Source organism: Aspergillus pseudodeflectus, assembly GCF_044049435.1.
Source record: "Aspergillus pseudodeflectus strain CBS 756.74 chromosome Unknown BJX68scaffold_26, whole genome shotgun sequence".
NCBI lineage: Eukaryota > Fungi > Ascomycota > Eurotiomycetes > Eurotiales > Aspergillaceae > Aspergillus > Aspergillus pseudodeflectus.
In genome coordinates, this window is record NW_027263802.1 from 368544 (window position 1) to 388487 (window position 19944).

Below are 19944 nucleotides of genomic sequence, written 5' to 3' on the forward strand. Positions count from 1 at the left end.
GTATGTTCTATGACTAGGCACACCTAAGGAGTGATGATTTGAAACAATGCCGCAATACCGTACTACAGCCGTGATCTTGGGACCCTGAATAGATGGATAGATAGATAGGGGAGAGTGCGTCCTCACTTTGCTCATTACTCTGTCTATAATGTGCTCATGTCGAAGCGCCCGGGTCATATTACTGAGGTCCGGTCGTACGACCTCCAATATTGATATTCATGCATACCTCAGACTCGGACTGTGTCAAACATCTAGGAACCTGCATCCAGCAATTGGCCGATATTTCTCTATACAAATCGCTCATGTAGCGGGTGTCTCGTCAAATTCATGCAGTCCTACCCTGATGAAGCTGTACCACCGCGGGATTTTCAGAACCGGCAGTTCCTGCGAACAGGCGTATGCTTTCTTTCTCGGTTTAGTTTTTCTTATATTCTCTTGTATTTGACCCAGTCGCTCGCTCAGCTTATTCAATGATGATTCAGGCCTTCAACTGTTCATTTCTGCTCCATTTCGTCATAATTACCCTCAGATAGCGCTCATAACTCTCAGCTCATTACTCTGCTCATCATTGCCCACTGGTTAAGTCTGATGGGACGATAGCTAGCCCTGATCTGCCACAATGGAAATACAACGTCAAGAGACACGGGTCATCAACAATGAATAAGAATGTAACGAAAATCAACAAGATATCCAACTTCCAGAGCCAGACACCAGAGCTATATACAAAAGGCGCTCCTATATGCTAGAGAAATCACATCATATATGCAAACAAAACCTCTACTTCCACCAAGCCCCCGCACGCACACTACTTGGGTTTCTAGAACCGCCTCGCCTCGGCCAGAATTGCCAGCGCAGCCTCATCCTGCACAAGGCTCAGGGGCGTATCCCCCCACTCATCCACCGTCACAACATCCGCCCCAGCCCGAACAAGCAGCTGCGCCGCACCCAGCGCATTCTCGGCAACCGCCCAGGCGAGCGCCGTGCGGCCATGCAGCCTCTTCTCGAGATCCGCGCCCCGCTCAATCAGCAACCGTACACTCTCTACCTGGTCTCTCGCCGCGGCATTAATCAGCGCCGTGGACCCCTTATTCGACTGCTGGTTAACATCGACGCCGGCCGCGACGAGCATGCGCGTGATCTCGATCGAGCGGGCGGCGGCCCGGATCAACGGGGAGTTTCCAGTCGGGTCCCAAGGGGCCGGGTTGGCGCCTGCGTCGAGAAGCACCTGGACCACGTCTGGGTTGTTCGCCCAGGCGGCGTGGTAGAGCGGAGTGAGCCCGTCGGCGTCGGCGAATTCCAGGTCCGCGCCGGCGTCGATGAGGAGGCGCATGCAGTGCACGGCGTTGTTGGCCGCGGCGTGCGCGAGCGGCGGGACGCCCAGCGCGGCATGCGTGCCGTTCACGTCCCAGCCGCGCTCGAGCAGGAACTGGACGGTCGCGGGGTGGTCCCTGGCTGCTGCCCAGAGGAGGAGGTTCTCTTTGCCCCGTTCGGTGAAGTCGGGGTCGCCGTCGATGGCGACGTTGGTGTCTGCGCCGGCGTCGAGGAGGAGCTGGGCGGCTTCGAGGTTCCCGGTCATCAGTGCTGCGACGAAGGCGCTGCGGTCGTTTGGGTTCTCCGAGTTGGCGGGGATGCCCTTTTGCAGGAGGATCTGGACGAGATCAGTGAAGCCGACTGCGGCGGCAGCTGCGAGGAGTCGCACGTTGTCGACTGAGGTCTCTTGCGTGATGTCCTGCTGGATCAGCCAGAGGGCAACATCGTGCCGGCGGCCCTGCAGCGCTGTGAACAAGGGCGCGAGCTCCGGGCGGAGCGCGATCTGGTTCGAGTCCATGTAGTGCACGAGGAGCTGCAGGACATCGAGCCTGCCGTACCTGGCCGCTGCGCAAAGGCAGGCGGAGAGCGGATACGAAAAGTCGTCGCGACGAAGCAGGCGGTTGCCGATGGGCGGGATGCGCGAGAGCATCAGGTGGATTATTTCGTACGGCTGCGTCCCGACGGCCATCTCCAGCGGGGTCTTATTCCACTCGTTGGGGGTGAGGAGCTCGTCCGGGTCGAGATGGTCGAAAAGATGGCGGATTGTGCGCTCGCGCTGGGGGTGCGGCCACCTCAGCGCCCTGTGGTAGAGGTTGTCGCCGTCGTGGTTGATAAAGTCGAATCTGGTCACCCCAGCCCGCTGGATCAGCCACTCAAACGCATCCTCCCCGCCAAAGTTGCACGCTTCTGCCAGTGCGCTAAAGCCGTAGTGAAGGCCGGGCCCGACGGGGAGCAGGTAGTCGACGTTGACGGTCCCGGTTGCGAGCAGGGCCTCCATGAGCCGAATGTCGCCGAGGTGCGCGGCGGCGATGAAGAAAATGTCCGCGGCAATCAGAGGCTCGTTGCGAGCCTCCAGGGCCCGGAACGCCTCCCGCATGAACGCCGTCCATCCTTTGCTGATTGCGCCAAACAGCATGTGTTCGGTCGACGGGGGATCCACGCTGAACGAGGCGCCCCCCTGGAGCAGAGCAATGGCCGACCGCTCGGCATGCTCGCCACGGGCAAACGCCGCCTGGGCAAAGGGCGTTCCTCCGCTGGCTGGCACGATCTGGTTCGGGTTGGCGCCGTGGTCGAGCAGGAGCTGCACAACCGCCGGGTTGCCACTGCGCGCGGCGAGGAACAGCGGGAAAGTGGTCGCGGTGCACTGTCTATTCGCCCCGGCCCCGAGATCCAGCAGGGCCTGGATCGTGTCGATGTTGCCGGCGTCGATCGCATAGGCGAGCGGCGTCGCGGCCCCAGCAGCCTGCGCGTTGGTTTGCAGTCCGCGCTCTTTGAGGAAGCGCACTTCCTCGCCCGAATACTGCGTCGCCGCGTAATGGAGTGTCGTCGTCCCGTCAAAGTCGACGATCTTATGATCGAGCCCGGCATCAACGAGCAACTGCGCGCAGTCGTGGTCCTTGATCCTGTCCGGGAATCCAAAGAGCAGGCGCATGACCTCGTGCAGGTAATAACCCCTCGGCTTGCCCAAGTGCTTGAGAAACTGGGCAAGGAATCTAGAATCGTTCCTCAGAGCAGCGGCCATCAGCGGCGAGATGGCCCCCTCGCGCTTCAGCTCAGTATCCCTGTTGGGCTCCGAGGATCGGATATCGGGGTTGACGCCAAGTTCGATGAGCCATTCAACCGTGTTCTCAAAGCCCACCGCACAGGCGTAGGTCAGGGCCTCGAACTGCGACTCGTGGTGCTTCATCAACATGTGTTGGCTGTTTCGGAGGATCCGCATGAGCTTCTGCTCTTGATCGTGTGTGGCATGCCAGGCGATGGCGCGATGGAGATCGGCACTTTCTGGGGTGGGTGCTTCGAGGACGAGGCTGCACAGCTGGTTGATTTCGCGGTTGGCGAGGAGGAAGTTGAGGAGTGATTTTGTCGAGAGGAAGCGCGAGATGCGGATGAAGAGTTCCTTGGGGAGGTCGAGTAGCTGCGCGGCTGTGGGCCGCGGGGGGATACACGGTGGGAGTATGGATGACATTGTGGAAGGAATCTGGATTAAGATGGTATGCTTTCCTATTCGGGACGAGATGCGCTTCTAATACTTATAATATCCATCGCGTTTACTGTACACTGTGCTATTTTCTACAGGTACATTGACTCTGTCGTTGACGCCTTTCAGGAACTAACAACGAGCTTCGAGAGGCAGATGTATCAAAGCGTGCCAACAACAGATCTTGGGACCGAGGCCAGATATCAAAGAGGCTCAATAAAGCAACCGAAAACTCTCGTTTCATCTCATTCAGGCACAAGCCCTTGTCTTCGGGGGGCCCAATGAAAGTCGAAACCACATCTGTCACGCGTGTTCTATCTCAATCTCCCATCGAGAGCTTCGATTTCCGAAAATAGATGCCTCTAAATGACACTCTTAACTACCTTTTTACGCCTTTATGATCAGTCTTGTCAGGAGCCATCTCGTGGAGTCGTTGGTTCCTTGGGGTCCCGTTCCTTGTTGTCGGTTAGGGCTTTGTCGCCGAGACGCGCTTCAAACTGGACCGACCTTTGTTCGGTCAACCAAGTTGGCTCCTCGGCCTCAGGAAAAGCTGAATCCCTGTTTAGCTTATGCTCTGTAGTCTGAAGATGGTCAAAGTATTATGTTCAAGTTTCAACTATCAGACTTGATATACATTACTCAAAACACAAGGCCCTAACAAGGCGTAGGTGAGTAGTGCTCTAAGACAAAGGCACGTCCAATCCGTGACAAAAGGACCTGCATCTAAATATGGGAGTTCAGTAGGAGGAGGAAACTAAGGAGATTGAAGCCCTGGGGCCGTAGCCCTCTATGTAGAGCCACTGGCTGATTTATTGGATAGATTTCAAGACACTAGGAGATTTTTATACGATATATTATACCCAGATTGATAATTATAACAGAGGAACCAAGCTGAGCACCAAAACACCAGGCCCAAACACCAAGAAAGAGGGAACCAAGTTTATATAGCACAAGAAAACCATAGTTATACAGATCAGACCAACCCCATCGCATTAACAATCAGCTCCTGCAACTCCGCCGGGGCATACGGGAGAACATGATCTTGTGCGTTCTTCCCGTCTTTATTCGTCCGGGACACATCGCACCCCTTTTCAAGCAGAAGCCTCGCGAGCTCCGTAATGCCCTCCCAGCACGCGTGCATGAGCGCTGTTGCGCCGTAGTAATCAGCCGCATCCGGATCCGCGCCCTTCTCAAGTAGTAACCGCGCAGCGCCAACATTCAAGTGTGTTGCCGCTATGATTAGCGCCGTGCGCCCTCTCCTATCCTTCTGATGGATACTCGTCCCCTCCGCAACCAGAACCTCGATAGCCTCTGTGCACCCGTGTGCAATGGCGAGCATGAGCGGGGTCTCGCCCTTTATCCGTGTCTGTTGCAAGGTGCTCGCCCCGCTGGGGTCTGCGGCCAGGAGAGCCTTGATCACCTCTGCCTTGTTGCCTGATGCGGCCCAGTGCAGAGGGCTGCGGCCGGTTTTGTCGCTGATGTACATGTTGGTACCCTTTTTGAGTAGCGCCTGGACGATCTCGACGTTCTCTGTGTACGAGAGCGGGGTCCAACCACTGATATCGATGGTATTTACGTCGGCGCCTTTGTCAAGGAGCAAGTTGACGCAGTCTGTGTGACCGTTTTCCACGGCGAGAGAAAGAGCGGAGCGCTCGTGATCTCCCAAAGTGTTGATATCAGACCCTTTCGAGATGAAGAGTCGAAGCACGTCTGTGCTCCCCCAGGTTGCTGCAACGAGTGGAAGTTGTGAGAACTTACCATCATACTGGGAACAAAACCACCATGGTGATCTGTCGCATTCGGTAGCACCGGAATCCACGAGCAGTAATACGGCGTCGACCTGATTATATCTCGTAGCCTCCCAGAGAGGCACCGGGGGATCCTCACCCATGGCATGAACATTGACTTTTGCTCCGTCCGCGATCAAAATTTTCATGGCCTCTAGGTTGCCCAACCTGGAAGCCACGCTGAGAGGGTGGGACCACTGGAGGCGGGTCTCGGGGTCTGCGCCGAACTGAAGAAGGAGTTTCATAATGTCAGTATGCCCGCCGCGAGTGGCTTCCATGAGAGCGCATGTGTGGCCCATCTCGTCATTAACATGAGCACCAGCTGCAAGCAAGGCGTCCGTGGCAGCGAGATGGCCATTTCCGGCACTTTCAAACAAGGGGCATGTATCACCGCAACTCATCGCCGCGCTGGCGCCGTGTTGCAGCAAGAGTTTGATGACCGCGACGTTTCCACCACGGGCGGCTGAAATCATTGGGGTATTCCCCTCGCTCCGGCGACTCGGATTGGCCTTGGCCTTGATCAACATTTGGATGATGTCCATGTGAGAATTCGAGATAGCAGCTGTCAACGGCGTATCAGAGCGAAACCGCACTCTTCGCTGAGTCGATTCGAAGTCGGGCGTGACACCTTCACTGAGAAGCCTAGAGACGATCTTAGCGCAGCCACCTCGGCACGCAGAAATCAGGGCTTCATAGCCAACCTGAGGGTTTGTTTTATGTTGTTCGAGGATGCCATCGAGGAGGTAGCCCATCGTGCGCTCTTGTCGGTGACATCCAGCCCATTTGAAGACCCGCCGTTGTTGTTCTCGAGTCAGATCGTACAAGACAGGATGACCGATTCGCCAGGCATCTTTGGATGTACCAACAAATGCAGCGAGAGTGTCTTTTGTGCTGTTCTGTGCAATTTCGAGGATGAGCTCCTCGGGAAGAATGGTGAATAGACTGGCCATTTGGGAATTGTAGTGTGGAATTTTAATTCGAGTGGAGTGTCCTTGAAACTGGATGAGGAGTATTGGTTGAGTGGAGGATGTGCGGTGCTTAAATATTTCTGCATGTCTTTGTCTTTGGGGCCTTTGACAGTCGTAGGCCTTGTTTGGATAATTCCATTCAGAGTAGGAGACAAGGAGCCACAAAGACTTCGCAGTCTCATACTCAAAGCCCTGTGAGCTGCGGCGCTCAGAGCAATACCTTCAGACAAAGCATACTCAACAGCTTCGTTCTTTCACAGCCACAGTTCGGTTTGTCTTAGTAGTTAATTTATGCTTTCGGTATACCCATTACATTGGTGGCATCTCGACGGAAATGCACCTTACAGGACTTCAGGTCTGTGCCAAGAGTCGTTTCATTCAAGATCAACCCAACCCCAAATCAAGTGGAGGATTATCCGTGGAGCTTCATAAGGTTGCGGATCGACAATCTGATATACGCGATTGTTAGCGCTGAGATGGATGGGCCATCCAGGTACAGTGGAAAACTCTCCATCCGAGACAAATAAACGCTGATTGAGTCGCGATAACCAGCCGACGCCCCAACAGGGAAAGAGGTCGAAGCAGGGAAGCGCTCCAGTCCAAACAGGCGAAGAAACCCCGAGAGAAGCGCAAGATCAATCCGGATCACCCGCAAACAGCCTATCGTCTGGGATAGTAGTGCTACGTGAGCTCTGAAGGGAGAGTGAATACCCGCACGTGCAGAGTCAAAGGCCATCCAAGTGGAAAGCGAGCGTCCAACTTGGCCCGCCCGCAGCGCTCTGTAGAGAATTCTGGCTGGAGCAGCCAGGGAGAACTGTTTGCATTGAATCAGCGCCGTAGCTGTATAAATGACGATAACAAGGATGTTGGCTGTCGAAGAACAAATCTCTCAAGATTGGAGGTTCTGGAGGAGGCTGTTGGTAGCCCTTTGCTCCTTCCTTGACATTCCTTAGAATAAGCAGGCGACGCTATTGAGCACGCATGATGTGCCAAGAAAAGGTTAAGAGACGTCTTATGGTCAAGGGGAATGTAATATCCTTTCTGGATTCAGGGTCGCCCTACTCTGCTGATATATCCAAGTTGTGAGTAACTACAGTCCCCTAAATATTGAAGCAGCGCCGGAACATGGACTACCCTAGACCCTAGGTATACCTTGAATGGAACTACGAACTAGAAGATGTAGATAACAGATGCACAGTCCAAGGGACAAGGGTCAATATGATTATTGGTTCACAAACACAAACTAACAGGACCATTTACGACGGAGGAGCAGAGTTGGGAGGAGGTGCTAGCCCGTCCTCATCTTCCTCGCCTTACCCAGAAGATCCAGCAGCTCCTTTGCCGACGGAGTCCCACAGAGCGCCGGGTTATTGACGATAAAGTATTCCGTCGTTCGTCCGTGATGGTCCGGTCTTAGGTCACACCCCGCCGCAAGGAGCTTCCGCACCGCGAACATGTTCCCACACCCGGCCGCATACGAGATGGGCGTGATCCCCAGGGCGCATTGCGTGTTTATATCAGCATTTCTGCTGAGGAAGAGGTCGAGTATCGCACTCTGGCGGGCAAAGTCTACCGCGATGGAGAGCGCAGTTCGACCGCGGGAATCGAATTTGTCTTCGATGTCCGCACCATGATCCAGTAGGATTCTGGCAATCTCGGTGTGGCTCTCTATAGCCGCGGTAAGTAATGGCGGAGGGGGGTACGCACCATCAGGACCGCGGGCGCCGGGGTCCGCGCCGGCCGAGAGGAGGATTTCCACGATCGACGTATGCTGTCCACATACGGCGTAGTGGAGAGGAGTGCATCCTATAATACCAGCAGCATTGAGATTCGCACCGTGGGAAATCAATGTCTGGACCACAGCTCCGTCCCCATTTTCCGCAGCCTTGCATAGCGCCGTTAGACCCAGGGCGTCGAGCGCATCGATATCGAGCGCTAGATCCGTCACCAGAAGCATGTTCAGCACCTCGACGCTTCCCCAAGTCACTGCGGAGTGTAGAATCCTCTCGCGCGTGTTGATCTGAAGCGTCTCAACGTTCCAATCATGGGGACTATTTTGGTCGACGCTGCTCAGGTCCACCCCACCGGCAATTAGCAGCCGCGCGACGTCGGCATGGTCTTCGCGAACCGCAAATGTCAACGGGCTCAGCCCCATTTCGGGAATGTCGAGCACGACCTTGTGGGCGAGGAGCTGTCGAACAATCTGCGTGCGCCCGTTCTTGGCCGCGTATATCAGTGCCTGGTAGCCTATTTTCGGGTCATCCTCATTCGCAGCAAGGAGTCCGGGAAGGAGGTAATCAATTACCGAGTCCATTTGAGCTCTACACGCCCATGAAAACGTAAGTAGTGAGTTGTCGACACTCAGCGTGTAGAGCACCGGGTGTCCAATCCGCAGGGCCTGCTTGGAGGCGCGTATGAATCGAGCTAGGTCAGCTCGTGGAAGGCATTTGGTGATCGCCAGGACCATCTCTTCGGGCAACTCGATCCTGTTATCAGCTTTGTCGGCGAGCTGGATATGATTTTGGGCGTCCATGATGAAAGATGTTTCCCGGACGGCTTAGCTGATCTTCGTATATCAATCTAATATCTCACAGTAAACGGCCAGGCCCGCCCAGGTAGCTTTATAGCCTCGAGCCGGCATTGTTATTTTGGTTTCTTGTTGGGTTGACAAAGACGGCAGCGGCGTTATGTAAACATACCTGAAGAGGCCGCTTTGTCTTCATGTGGCCATGGTTGGACATTGGATAAAGGGATCCGAAACTACTGCATTGTTCAACTGGTTTCCTGAAGGTTTCACCCTTTGACCGTGATCCTGCAAGGCTCGTATGGACATTCAAGTATGTGCTGTTCCATTGTTGGCTGTGGTTTGGCATAATCTGGTCTCTCTGTTGTAAGAAGTTTGAAGAGATAGAACCAAATGGCTTCTATTGAAACTATCCCGTAGACGATACAATGACTGGAAGGAGGATGTTGGTCGTGAGGAAATTCAGCTGATAGACGGCTCTTTCCCCAACAGTGTCGATGACTTCCTCGGCAAGCGTCTGCGCCAGCAAATCTGAAAGAGGCCCTCGGGCGGCATCGGGCGCCTAAGCCATCGCTAGCAATCAGAAGGGCTTTGAATCTCAGTAATACAGCTGGAGGTTATCCTTATGCAGACCTCACACTCCTGATGATGCTCCTAGGTAGTAATATAATAGAATAGTGCAATACGGGTAAACAAGACGTAACACGCCTTACAGATTAAGCACCAAATGTAGGACCTTGGGGTACTTTTACGTGAGTTCTCTTCAACGCCATTCCAATCATCCACCTATTACCATAGTTCTGAGGCCTAAATCATTAAACTAGTTCAAGAGCCATCTATTCCATCTTCCCATCATGCCCCACCATATTCCTCTCATTCATCCTCGCAAAGATCATCTGCGCAACCGCATCCTCTGTCTTGAGGTACGTGCGCTCCCCCCTCAGGAACCAGAACCCCACCGCAACAACAAGCATAACCCCAAACACCGCAATCGCATAGTTCATATCCGCCGGAGCCGGATTGGGCTCGCCGGGGAAGAAGAAGAACACAGTCGTAACGGCACAATACACGACGCTGATCCAATTGACGGTGTTGCCCCAGCGGCCAAGTCGGAATGTACCGCCTGGTGGCAGACGGTCTCGGCCGACGTAGAGAAGTGTGGCGATGGGGATGCCGTACGAGACTGTTAACGCGATTGTGCTGACGCTGAGAATCGCCTCGAGGACGGGGCTGGCAAAGAGGTAGAGGACGCCGACGAGGGCGATGATGAAGCCCTGCAGCCAGAGGGCGCGGACGGGTGCTTTCCATTTTGGATCGATGACGGCAAAGTAGGCACTCCAAGGGAGACCGCCGTCTCGGGCAAAGCCCCAGGTTAGGCGCGAGGCTGTCGTGAGGATGCTGATTCCCTGCCCCAGGCCGTTGAAGATGAATAACGCCAGCAGGACAGAGGCAGCGTCCAAACCGGTAGTCTCTTGCATCAGTTGTATGAATGGGAGGTCTGCGTTGACAACGCTGTCCACGTTTTGTATGCCAAATAGACATATCACCATGAATATGAAGCCAGTTACGGCGCCGACGAGCACAGCCAGCCACATGACTCTAGGGGCGTTGCGGCGTGGATTCGGCAACTCTTCAGCGAGGTGGACTACTGAGTCGAACGCAGTCAGGCCATAAGCCGCTTGAACAAGACCAGTAAACCAGACGACTCCATCAGGCCATCCTGTCCGGTTGATCCACTGTCCAAAGACAAACGATGCCGGTTGATAAGACAGACCCGGTCTGACGGTGACCGATATAAGAATTGCCAGCGAAAGAATGACAAACAGGGCCGAGAACCAGATGCCGACAAAGTTATTGAGCCAGGGAAGAATCTGCTCGCGCCGACAACTGACGACATTGACAATCGTCAGGATAAACACGCAGCCAATGTAGACCAAGAACTGCAGCCAGCCCTTCCCAGCGCCGTCCCACTCTGGATCAAACATGGTCTTCATCCCCAGCAGAAACTCGGTCATAAAGGCAACTTGCGATGCGGTCAAAGTCCACCAACCAAAAGTGTTGATCCAGGCACAGGTATACGACAGGAAGCGGGCATTCGACACCCGGTACGTCCAGTAAGCCTGACCCAGGCACGATGGCATTGAGCTCACTAGTTCACCCAGGGATATAGCAACACAAAGGTTGCAAAAAGTCACAAGAACCAAGCCCCAGAGGATGGTGATGGACCCGCCGTTGGTCAGCCCGCTGGACAGGCCCTGCGCGAAGGTCGAGTATGTTCCTAGAACACAGAAGGCGAGGCAAAACATGCTCCAGGGGCTGAATTTTCGTGACAGGGCCTGGACATGGCCCATGTCAGCCAGATCTTGTTCATCTTGGTCGCCTTTTTCGACGGGCTTGACGTGGGCGTCCATCACGAAGGATTCGGATAAAACTCTGGACGGATTGAATTTTCTCAAGACATTGCTCAGGGTGGGCGACGGCGACATATATATAGATTGCTCAAGACATTGAGTTTAGGAGGACGAATGATCGCAATGGGCGCTGCGAAGAAAATTCAGTCAGGCGTCGAAAATTGCGGGGAACACCGTTCGCCTTCCATCGGTCTGGTCCGTCAAGTGGGTCATTACCTCATTCCTGCAGGGCATTGACGAAACAGCGTTATTCCTTGAGAAAACAACTCGGGTGCAGAATGTCCACTGGGAGTAAAGTGAGAGTAGGGTTCTATTGGAGTAAACAGCCTGAGGGGGAATGCGACCTCCCGGGGCCCCGCGATGGTGACTTCCTCTTTCAGCAGGTCCATGCGTGGCAGTCGCGACAGGAGTCTACGTCTAGCGCCAATCTATTTACAATAGAGGATCTGAAAATCTGGGACAGAATTGAGTCTCCATTTTGTTCTTGCCGTCAAATCCTTTGTCCATTGGTACCTCCATCCCCGCACTATATATTTCAGAGCCCACCCCAACGACGCATGAGGCCCCAAGATACGTACTCCCCAACAGCACCAACAACTCCGAAAACCTTCACAATCGGCTTCAACAGCTGCGATACTCCAATGGCGCCTCCGCGTAACTGGGAATACCCCTACCGTGGTCCTACCAAGTTCACCCATGGCTCAGTACACAGTACACCCCGACACCCAAACAATGCTAATAATCCTTCCCATTCATAGGCTTCAGCTTCAGATTCTCGATATCAACCCCTTCGACGACACGGACCTACTCCCACAACGTTAGCCTAAATCCCGCCCTTGTTCGAGTGAGTCACCCGCCGGGCGCGGGGAAGACCCAGCCGGCCATGGCGGCGAAAGTGGCCATTGAATGCACTCACATTGACCGCGACAATATTCGCCGCCTCGGGACCCTTCGCATAAACACTCGAGCCGCAAGTTGAGCAAAAGTAGTGCGGGAATTGCTTGGTGTTGAAGCGGTATTCCTGGCGCCATTGTTAGCTTACCGCTGTCCAAGTATCTCACAAGGGGTAACTATTGGGGGATAGTAGAGGACACATACCGTCACCGCATCCTCTGCATGATCGAGCGCCACATCTGACCCTTTGGGGTAGACAAGGAGATAGCCGTTTCGTGAACACATGGAGCAGTTGCACTTGGTCACCTCGGATTCTTCGAGGGGGGTCGCGAGGGTGAAGGAGAATTTCACGGCGCCGCAGTGGCAGCTTCCTTTGTAGGTCATGGTGAAGATACTTTTCGAGGAGGTGTCTGATGAGAAGTCGGGGTACAGAATGGAGAGAATACGAGGGAGTGCCTGGATCAAGTATAAATACTTTAGTGTCGACCTTTAGTGACCGCTAGTATTCTGCTTCAACGCCGAACTTACTGTTAGTCAGCGCCCGCTCGGTCATTCCTTGTATCGTTTCTATTTCCTATTTTAGTTAGTTAGATTACCCCTATTTCTCTTGTATTTAGTGCAGTATCGCTGCTAGATTCAATGAATCAGACCTTCATATTCTTCTGGTGGTGGACCAAATATTACGTACGCCACGAAGTCCGACATTTAGTTACGTGGCTGCTCTGCTGACCCCACGTGATTCTCACTTGCTCATCTCCAGCTCAGCCTTCGCACCCGAGACGGCTAAGTAATCATTCATAGATGAAGTATCTTGGCTTGTCTTGAGAGGACACTATTCTCGTATGATTGAGTCCAATGATGATCTTGTAGCAAGACGATTCCTGGCCGAGGCCTGACTCACGCTCGTATTCAGCGCTCGAACGCACCGCTGTTGGGACAGATTGACTTGGCAGCTCAACCTCAACCTCAACCCCTGGGAGCTGGGAATCTATCGCTGGGTCGTGGAGCGAATCTTGAACAAGATGTTGACTGCACAATTACAATCGCATCGAGGCCAGAGAAGAAACGGAAAATGTCAAACTAATGTGACTACGTGTTGTGAGTACGAGCAAGGCTATTAGTTCTCGGTCTAGGTATAGATAGATAGAATACAGCTCTGCAATAACTAATAGGCAAGAGGCTATACTATATCGCCTAGAATAGTTGCTTTTGACGAACCCAACCCGAAGCCCCTGTTGTGTCGAAGAGACCCGAGCAGGGTTTCCTTGTGGCGGGGGCCCTTTCGAGAGTTCTGCAACTCGGTGACTTTTGAGAACGCTTTCGCCCTGGTAATGCTCGCCCGTGAGCCAGTCCGACCAGGGACAGCCTACCAAGTCACCTGCCTTGCAGAATAAGAGCAGGGTCCATTGCCCCCGATTAGCCATGTACTGGATAGCTCTTACTCTTTGGCAAGGGCATAGGGCGTAGTTCCGCAGTGCCGTGAGCTTTTCCATGAACAAACATGCTTGACTACATGATACTTTCACCCTGAATGCCATTCGTAGAAATTGGGCTGGGTCGTGGGACAATGATCTGGCAGGGCAGTCCGAAGCAATGACCATCGCAGGCGGTCATCAAGCACTGAAGCAGTCAGGCTGCAGATCAGCTTGTGAAATACCATGTACATATCAGACAAGGCTGGCCGGCTTATGATCACCCAGGGTCCTTCCGTCGACGCGCACTTGTGTAGCAACGCCTTAACCTGTGAAACCATGAGGCCAGACGCGGCTAAAATGTCAACGTCGCTTATATGTCCGCCCGCCCGGCAACCCAGCGACTCTGCGCACAAGCTTCGAGTCCTCACTCTTGCCTGTACACTACATCCGCCGAAAAAAAAAAAAACATGACAAACATGACCATGGCCTGGCACGGCCACCGCGCGGCCAGAGAGTCGGCAACAGCTGACAATGATAACAACCCAGCAACTGTATTCTTTGTTGTTGCAGGGATATGTATCAGTCTGGCGGCACTTGCCGTTGCGATGCGACTGTATATCCGCTTTAGGATTACGCGGAATCCGTGGTGGGATGATGATAGGGTCTGCGGGGCGCCTTTTATGTTGCCGGTTTAGCTAATCCATGACCTTTAGCAACCGCGGTGATTGCACTGGTCAGTGAAGAACATATATCAAGTAAACCAGTTGCTCACGGCTTATGTCCACAGTCCTTATCTGCCGCATTCACAGGCTTTATGTGGAGAAGTTATCCTTATCCAGCCTACGCTGAACTTGTTTAGTTGACTGACGTCGCGGTTCACAGCGGGACACGTTGGGCTCGAAAGGCACCTCCTAAACACTGCTGTTAAAGACCTTGTCGAATATAACAGAGTAATGGTCCCGGACTGGATCATTTCTCGATGATACAGGGGGCTAACGATCACCATGCAGATCCAAGAGCTCGCGCCGCTCCTCGGCCAGCCCGCCGTCGGCGTTACCAAGCTAACGTTACTGCTCCTCTATCTGCGATTATTCTCGCAGAACACTCTAGTGAAATGGGGGATCTGGATAGGAATGGTTGCATGTTTTGCGTTCTATACAAGCAGCATGTTCATCCTTATACTCAGACTGACTGAGTCCGGCGTCAAAACGGCCTATGCCGTCACGGTGTTTGGGGTCGTCACGGATCTGTACATAATCTGTCTGCCGCTGATGGTTGTGGCGAGGCTCCATCTTAACCGCGCGAAGAAATGGCGGGTTGCCGGGGTGTTTGCAACAGGCCTTCTGTATGTATGCGGACCCAAACGAGAGTCTACCTAACCACCGTAGGCTAGTGCCGTTAGGCTAACATGAGACCTCCAGGCCCGTTGTGATGAGCATCTTGGGTTGCATATTCCGATTCGAGTTGGAGGTTCTAGATTGTGCGCATGATATGCTGCCCATCTATCTTGTCTGGTATTGTCTTTGCGCCTCCGGTGTGTCACCGAGATCAGACCGGCTACAAACGGCCTTCGCAGCGTGGTAGAGGCGAACATTGGGATAGTCTGTGGTTGTCTCCCCCTGATGGCCATCTTATTTAGGAATCCACAAGAGAAGCGCGTCCGCCCCTCTCCGATAAGGATTCGCTCTTGGCTGGAGCCATCGAGGCCTTCGTGGTTTAGCATAAATATGCCCAGCGGAGTTGGTCATAGGCCCTATTCTAGGGAAGCGCTGGCAAGCTCAGACGGCAACGTCGAATTGGTGCTGGCAGAGGTTAGGCCTTGTGTGAACAGGGGATTGAGCAGAGAGACAGTGATCGCAGTTCCGGACGAGGGTGTTTGACGAGAGGCTCGCAGCTGGGGCGCGCTCTAGGCACTTTGTCTTTGTTTCTTTCTTTGTCGATCAGGAAGTCTCAGACAAAGGTTTGGGCCTAATCCTTTAAGCTCATACTCCTGGTTTCTAGCAGGACGCTCCATTATCCTCCTGCACTGCCTACACAGGTATTGGAAATTGACTCGTCTACTCAATCGTTGGGATTGCATCTGCCCCCAAATCAACCAGCTGGGTAATACAGCCAAGTGCCAACATCAAAACATGTGTACCCTGACCTCGACAAGAGCCTTTGCGAGTAGTAAGATGGGCAGCGTCGTGTTTTCTGACGTGAAGAGTGAGATTGGCCCTGTCTGCAGTCTCACCCACTTGATCGCCCCCATTGTGCGATCTTGTTTTCAGCTTCGCGGACCAAAGCCACACGCAGCCTGGCGATTATGGTCTCTGACCAGGGGCAGCCCAGTCAGTTTGCATGTCGGTGACAACAGCAATGTTCATCCCTCTTCATTCCAGTAGGGATCAAAGGCGTAGATCCTGTCCTCAGTTACCTGCGTGTCCTGAAGTAATAGGGAGCAGCCGTTGTGCAGAGCAGTGTTTTCATCATGCAGCTCACCACACTCGATGGCCAATGTCAGATCAATTTTTCGCTTGGCCACATCCAGGGTTTCCTCATTCTTGGGATGCCTACCAGGTCGCTCGTCCCAAGGGGATATGTACCCTCGGAAGGGTGGATTGTTCGCAGATATGAAGGGGAGCTCCTTTGGTGAGAGGTCAGTCTTCAGACTAAGATGTACTGTGGCTAAGACCTCAACAATAAGGGAGCAAACAGAGTTGTCACTTTTATGGTAGGGAAATAAGTGCCTTGGTGATGACGGTGTGATGCCGACAACACTGAAACAAGCAGCAATCCAGGGACAGCAAGGCACGTGATTACCCCAGGTGGACGCTATGCCGTTTCGGGCGATGAACAGGCTGACTCGGCAAATCTTCGGCAAACCACCTTAAACACCACCCCCAGCATCATCAACAGGGACCGCCGCGCCTCATCCTTCAACTTCGCATTTGTCTTGAAGCAGTTAGCTTCGTGTGCGACTCGCGAAGTAATCCCCCGAGGCTCTTGTTGGCTGTTGATAGGACTTTTCCCCCTGACGGACCGGACAACCCACGCTCAAAACGCCAACAGCCTCGGCGAGGTTACACCACACCTGCGGTCTGCTCGGATAATCCGAACTTTCGCTCCCACATCTCCGGCCTGGCAAGTTATTGGCAATGATCGTTCTTGGAATTCGGGGCTTGATACGCCGAAGAAGGTTGCCCGCTAGTATGGTCTCGGATCATTCTCCGCGCGATCAGCATGGAAGCGATGAAAACGCGGGGAAGCCTGCATATCATGCTACCTTGCGTGGTCGTGACGACAGGGTTCGGGGTATCATTACCCCAGACTGATCAATCTGCTCGATTGCGGGGAACCATGTCCACACGACCGAGCCAAATGGCAACATACGCATAAATAGGGGCCATCCGATGGTCAACATGCTCATCATCGAGCAACCATGTCGCTCTCAGTATCACAAGTCTCGTTCGAGCACCACCGAACCGCTCTAGGAATCGGGGAATCGACACCTCGAATCTCCTGGAGGTTCAATGGTACTGTTTCCAATTGGTGGCAGAGTGCATACGACATCGAGATCAATCGCGGTGGCCACATACAGACATACCACACCAAATCTTCGGACTCCGTGCTGGTGCCTTGGCCTGGCGAGCCATTAGAGTCAGGCGAGGAAGCGACCGTCAGAGTCAAGTCTTTTGGTCGCCACCGTCATGATAATACGCCCTGGTCGGACCCGGTCAGCGTTGAGCCGGGCCTGCTGAGCCCAGAGGACTGGCAGAGCGCGGAAGCGATCGTGTCCGATCGAGCGACCGAGGTGAACAGTACGCATCGCCCAATCTACTTTCGCAAGGACTTCTCCGTGGATGAGGAAGTACTCGCGGCTAGGTTATACATAACCGCACTGGGGGTATACGAGGCTCATCTCAATGGACAAAGGGTCGGAGATCTCGTCCTTGCACCCGGCTGGCAGTCATATGCATATCGACACGAGTACAATACCTACGATGTCACGGACCTGCTACAAACTGGTGATAATGCTATCGGTGTCACCGTGGGAGAGGGCTGGTGGGCAGGTAACATTGGCTTCTCAGGGAACCGCAACATCTATGGTGACACGCTTGGTGTGCTCTGTCTGCTTTCCGTGACCACCTCGAATGGCACAAAAACCTTTATCCCTAGCGATGGGACGTGGAAGTCTTCAACGGGCCCCATAGTCGCCTCGGAAATCTATCACGGCGAGAAATACGACTCGACACAAGAGATTGAGGGTTGGGATAGCCCTGGGTTCGACGCCACAGAATGGCTAGGGACGCATGTGGTCGACTTTGACAAGAGTGTCCTGGCCGCCCCAGATGCGCCTCCTGTTCGACGAATCGAAGAGCGAAAGCTTGAAAATGTCTTCTCCAGTGCGTCGGGAAAGACGGTGCTCGACTTTGGGCAGAATCTGGTTGGGTGGTTACGCGTGCGCGTCAAAGGGTCGAGGGGCAGCACGATTACATTCGTCCACACCGAAGGTATCACTTCCTTTATTTTCTTCGCTTGGTCGCATACTAACAACCACAGTCATGGAGAACGGCGAAGTTGCAACTCGTCCCCTGAGAACGGCAAAGGCCACAGACAATCTCATTCTCTCCGGCGAAGACCAAGAATGGGAGCCATCCTTTACCTTCCACGGCTTCCGGTACGTGCAGGTCGAGGGCTGGCCCGAGGAGACAGAGCTCAATGCAGACTCCATCACTGCGATCGTGGTAAATACCGACATGGAACCAACGGGCTTCTTCAACTGCTCGAATCCACTTCTTAACAAACTACATGAGAACATCATCTGGTCTATGCGTGGAAACTTCCTCTCTATCCCAACAGATTGTCCTCAGCGCGACGAGCGTCTTGGGTGGACGGGCGATATTAACGCCTTTGCCCGTACGGCGAACTTCATCTACAACACCGCTGGCTTCCTCCGCGGGTGGCTGAAGGATGCATACAAGGAGCAAGTGGCAAACAACTGTACGCCCGTGGCCCCTTCTCCCCTTCTATTCATTCAGAAACCGCAACTAACGAAGCAGACGCCCTACCTTTTGTTATTCCTAATATCTTAGGGCCCTCCGGGGGCGCTGCCGTCTGGAGCGACGCGATTGTCTCTGTTCCCTGGGCGCTCTTCCAAACCTACGGTGACAAAGGCATGCTTCTTGAACAGTATCCCGGGGCACAAGACTGGATCGATAGGGGACTTCCGCGCAACGAAGTTGGTCTCTGGAACAGATCGGCGTTTCAGTTTGGAGATTGGTTGGACCCCAAGGCCCCCGCGGACAGTCCGGGTGCTGCTACGACGAGCACCAGTCTTGTTGGGGATGCGTATCTGATCCATAGCACGGAGCTTCTCGCAAACATCTCCTCGTACCTCTCTTTACCGAAGAACGCTGCACAGTACGCTCGCGATCGTGAAAGGCTCACGCGTCTCTTCCAATCAGCCTGGATTACAAGAAACGGGATCGTTGCCAATGAAACGCAGACGGGTCTCACGCTCCCGCTCTACTTCAACCTCTTCGCAAATCCACAGCACTACACCTCTGCGACCGACCGACTCACCAAGATAATCGCCAAGAACGACTACAAAGTCGGAACGGGCTTCGCAGGAACACATCTGCTCGGCCACGCCCTCACAAAGTACGACGCCGCCGACACATTCTACAAGATGCTTCTGAACGAGGAAGTCCCCGGGTGGCTCTTCCAGGTGATCATGAATGGCACAACAACCTGGGAGCGCTGGGACAGCATGCTACCAAATGGCAGCGTAAATCCCGGCGAGATGACCTCGTTTAATCACTACGCCGTCGGATCCGTGGGGAGCTGGATGCATGAGAATATCGGTGGGTTGAGTCCGGCTGAGCCCGGATGGAGGAGGTTCAATGTGTCTGTGAAGCCTGGAGGTGGGTTGACGTCTGCCGAGGCACGGTTTTTGTCGCCGTATGGGCTTGTGCAGGCGAGGTGGACTGTTGAGAAGGGTCAGAAGAGGGGGTGTAAGGAGGTGTTCAAGTTGGTGGTGACTGTTCCTGCGAATAGTGAGGCTGTTGTCAGTCTGCCTGGGCGTCCGGTGAGGGGGAGAGGGGACGACGAGGTTGTTGTCGGATCGGGGGTTCATCATTTCGATCGATGTTTAAAGTAGTTACACTGTGCTGGAATAGTGCTATCGATGCATGGGCTGAAACTTAGCCTGAAGCCCAAGCAGCCGGTCCGTGACTGCGTGGGGACTTATTCTAGCGAATCGGATATGGATTCCATGCTTGGACGAGGCTTGATTAGAGCCAAATTTCACAAGCTTCACAAGGGCACTTCGGCTCCATTGAAGATCCAGTTCATCCACGCCGGACTAGATACCACGAGGCACCCAGAAAATTCAGCGCAAAGCAGCCTCGGAAAAACGATTACATGCTCTGTGACAACCAAAATTCAGGAATGGG

The 19944-nt window shown here is 53.8% G+C and overlaps 7 protein-coding genes across 7 annotated transcripts; 2 read left to right on the plus strand and 5 right to left on the minus strand.

Annotated features, from left to right (window-relative positions):
• Positions 1–817: 817 nt before the first annotated feature.
• BJX68DRAFT_267774 (ankyrin repeat-containing domain protein) lies at positions 818–3496 on the minus strand (the record flags this gene model as incomplete). The annotated part of the gene is made up of 1 exon (XM_071045902.1): positions 818–3496. One exon carries the CDS (start codon positions 3494–3496, stop codon positions 818–820), a length of 2679 nt encoding a protein of 892 aa, XP_070898241.1.
• A 985-nt stretch (positions 3497–4481) lies between these two features.
• BJX68DRAFT_267775 (ankyrin repeat domain-containing protein) lies at positions 4482–6245 on the minus strand (the record flags this gene model as incomplete). The annotated part of the gene is made up of 1 exon (XM_071045903.1): positions 4482–6245. One exon carries the CDS (start codon positions 6243–6245, stop codon positions 4482–4484), a length of 1764 nt encoding a protein of 587 aa, XP_070898242.1.
• A 1306-nt stretch (positions 6246–7551) lies between these two features.
• BJX68DRAFT_267776 (ankyrin repeat domain-containing protein) lies at positions 7552–8796 on the minus strand (the record flags this gene model as incomplete). Its single annotated transcript, XM_071045904.1, has 1 exon — positions 7552–8796. The coding sequence occupies one exon, from the start codon at positions 8794–8796 to the stop codon at positions 7552–7554; it is 1245 nt and encodes a 414-aa protein (XP_070898243.1).
• A 712-nt stretch (positions 8797–9508) lies between these two features.
• BJX68DRAFT_238910 (putative amino acid permease family protein) lies at positions 9509–11341 on the minus strand. The gene has a single exon (XM_071040435.1). It carries the CDS (start codon positions 11271–11273, stop codon positions 9624–9626), a length of 1650 nt encoding a protein of 549 aa, XP_070898244.1. The 5' UTR covers positions 11274–11341; the 3' UTR covers positions 9509–9623.
• A 204-nt stretch (positions 11342–11545) lies between these two features.
• Positions 11546–12758, minus strand: BJX68DRAFT_238911 (GFA family protein). Its single transcript, XM_071040436.1, has 4 exons — positions 12621–12758; positions 12297–12548; positions 12115–12219; positions 11546–12002 (listed from the first exon to the last, which is right to left on the minus strand). The coding sequence occupies exons 2-4, from the start codon at positions 12474–12476 to the stop codon at positions 11934–11936; spliced, it is 354 nt and encodes a 117-aa protein (XP_070898245.1). The 5' UTR covers positions 12477–12548; positions 12621–12758; the 3' UTR covers positions 11546–11933.
• Positions 12759–14511: 1753 nt separating this feature from the next.
• BJX68DRAFT_267779 (uncharacterized protein) lies at positions 14512–15091 on the plus strand (the record flags this gene model as incomplete). The annotated part of the gene is made up of 2 exons (XM_071045905.1): positions 14512–14852; positions 14929–15091. The coding sequence occupies 2 exons, from the start codon at positions 14512–14514 to the stop codon at positions 15089–15091; spliced, it is 504 nt and encodes a 167-aa protein (XP_070898246.1).
• Positions 15092–16400: 1309 nt separating this feature from the next.
• Positions 16401–19792, plus strand: BJX68DRAFT_238914 (bacterial alpha-L-rhamnosidase-domain-containing protein). Its single transcript, XM_071040437.1, has 3 exons — positions 16401–18000; positions 18050–18490; positions 18550–19792. The coding sequence occupies exons 1-3, from the start codon at positions 16929–16931 to the stop codon at positions 19647–19649; spliced, it is 2613 nt and encodes an 870-aa protein (XP_070898247.1). The 5' UTR covers positions 16401–16928; the 3' UTR covers positions 19650–19792.
• Positions 19793–19944: the final 152 nt, after the last annotated feature.

Coding starts and splice junctions, on each gene's coding strand:
- BJX68DRAFT_238910 (XM_071040435.1), bottom strand. CDS start 11,273: ATGTCGCCGTCGCCCACCCTGAGCAATGTCTTGAGAAAATTCAATCCG.
- BJX68DRAFT_238911 (XM_071040436.1), bottom strand. CDS start 12,476: ATGACCTACAAAGGAAGCTGCCACTGCGGCGCCGTGAAATTCTCCTTC. Junction 12,220..12,296: donor ATGCAGAGGATGCGGTGACG/GTATGTGTCCTC, acceptor CAATGGCGCCAG/GAATACCGCTTCAACACCAA. Junction 12,003..12,114: donor CGAATATTGTCGCGGTCAAT/GTGAGTGCATTC, acceptor TTGTGGGAGTAG/GTCCGTGTCGTCGAAGGGGT.
- BJX68DRAFT_238914 (XM_071040437.1), top strand. CDS start 16,929: ATGTCGCTCTCAGTATCACAAGTCTCGTTCGAGCACCACCGAACCGCT. Junction 18,001..18,049: donor TACATTCGTCCACACCGAAG/GTATCACTTCCT, acceptor TAACAACCACAG/TCATGGAGAACGGCGAAGTT. Junction 18,491..18,549: donor GGAGCAAGTGGCAAACAACT/GTACGCCCGTGG, acceptor CTAACGAAGCAG/ACGCCCTACCTTTTGTTATT.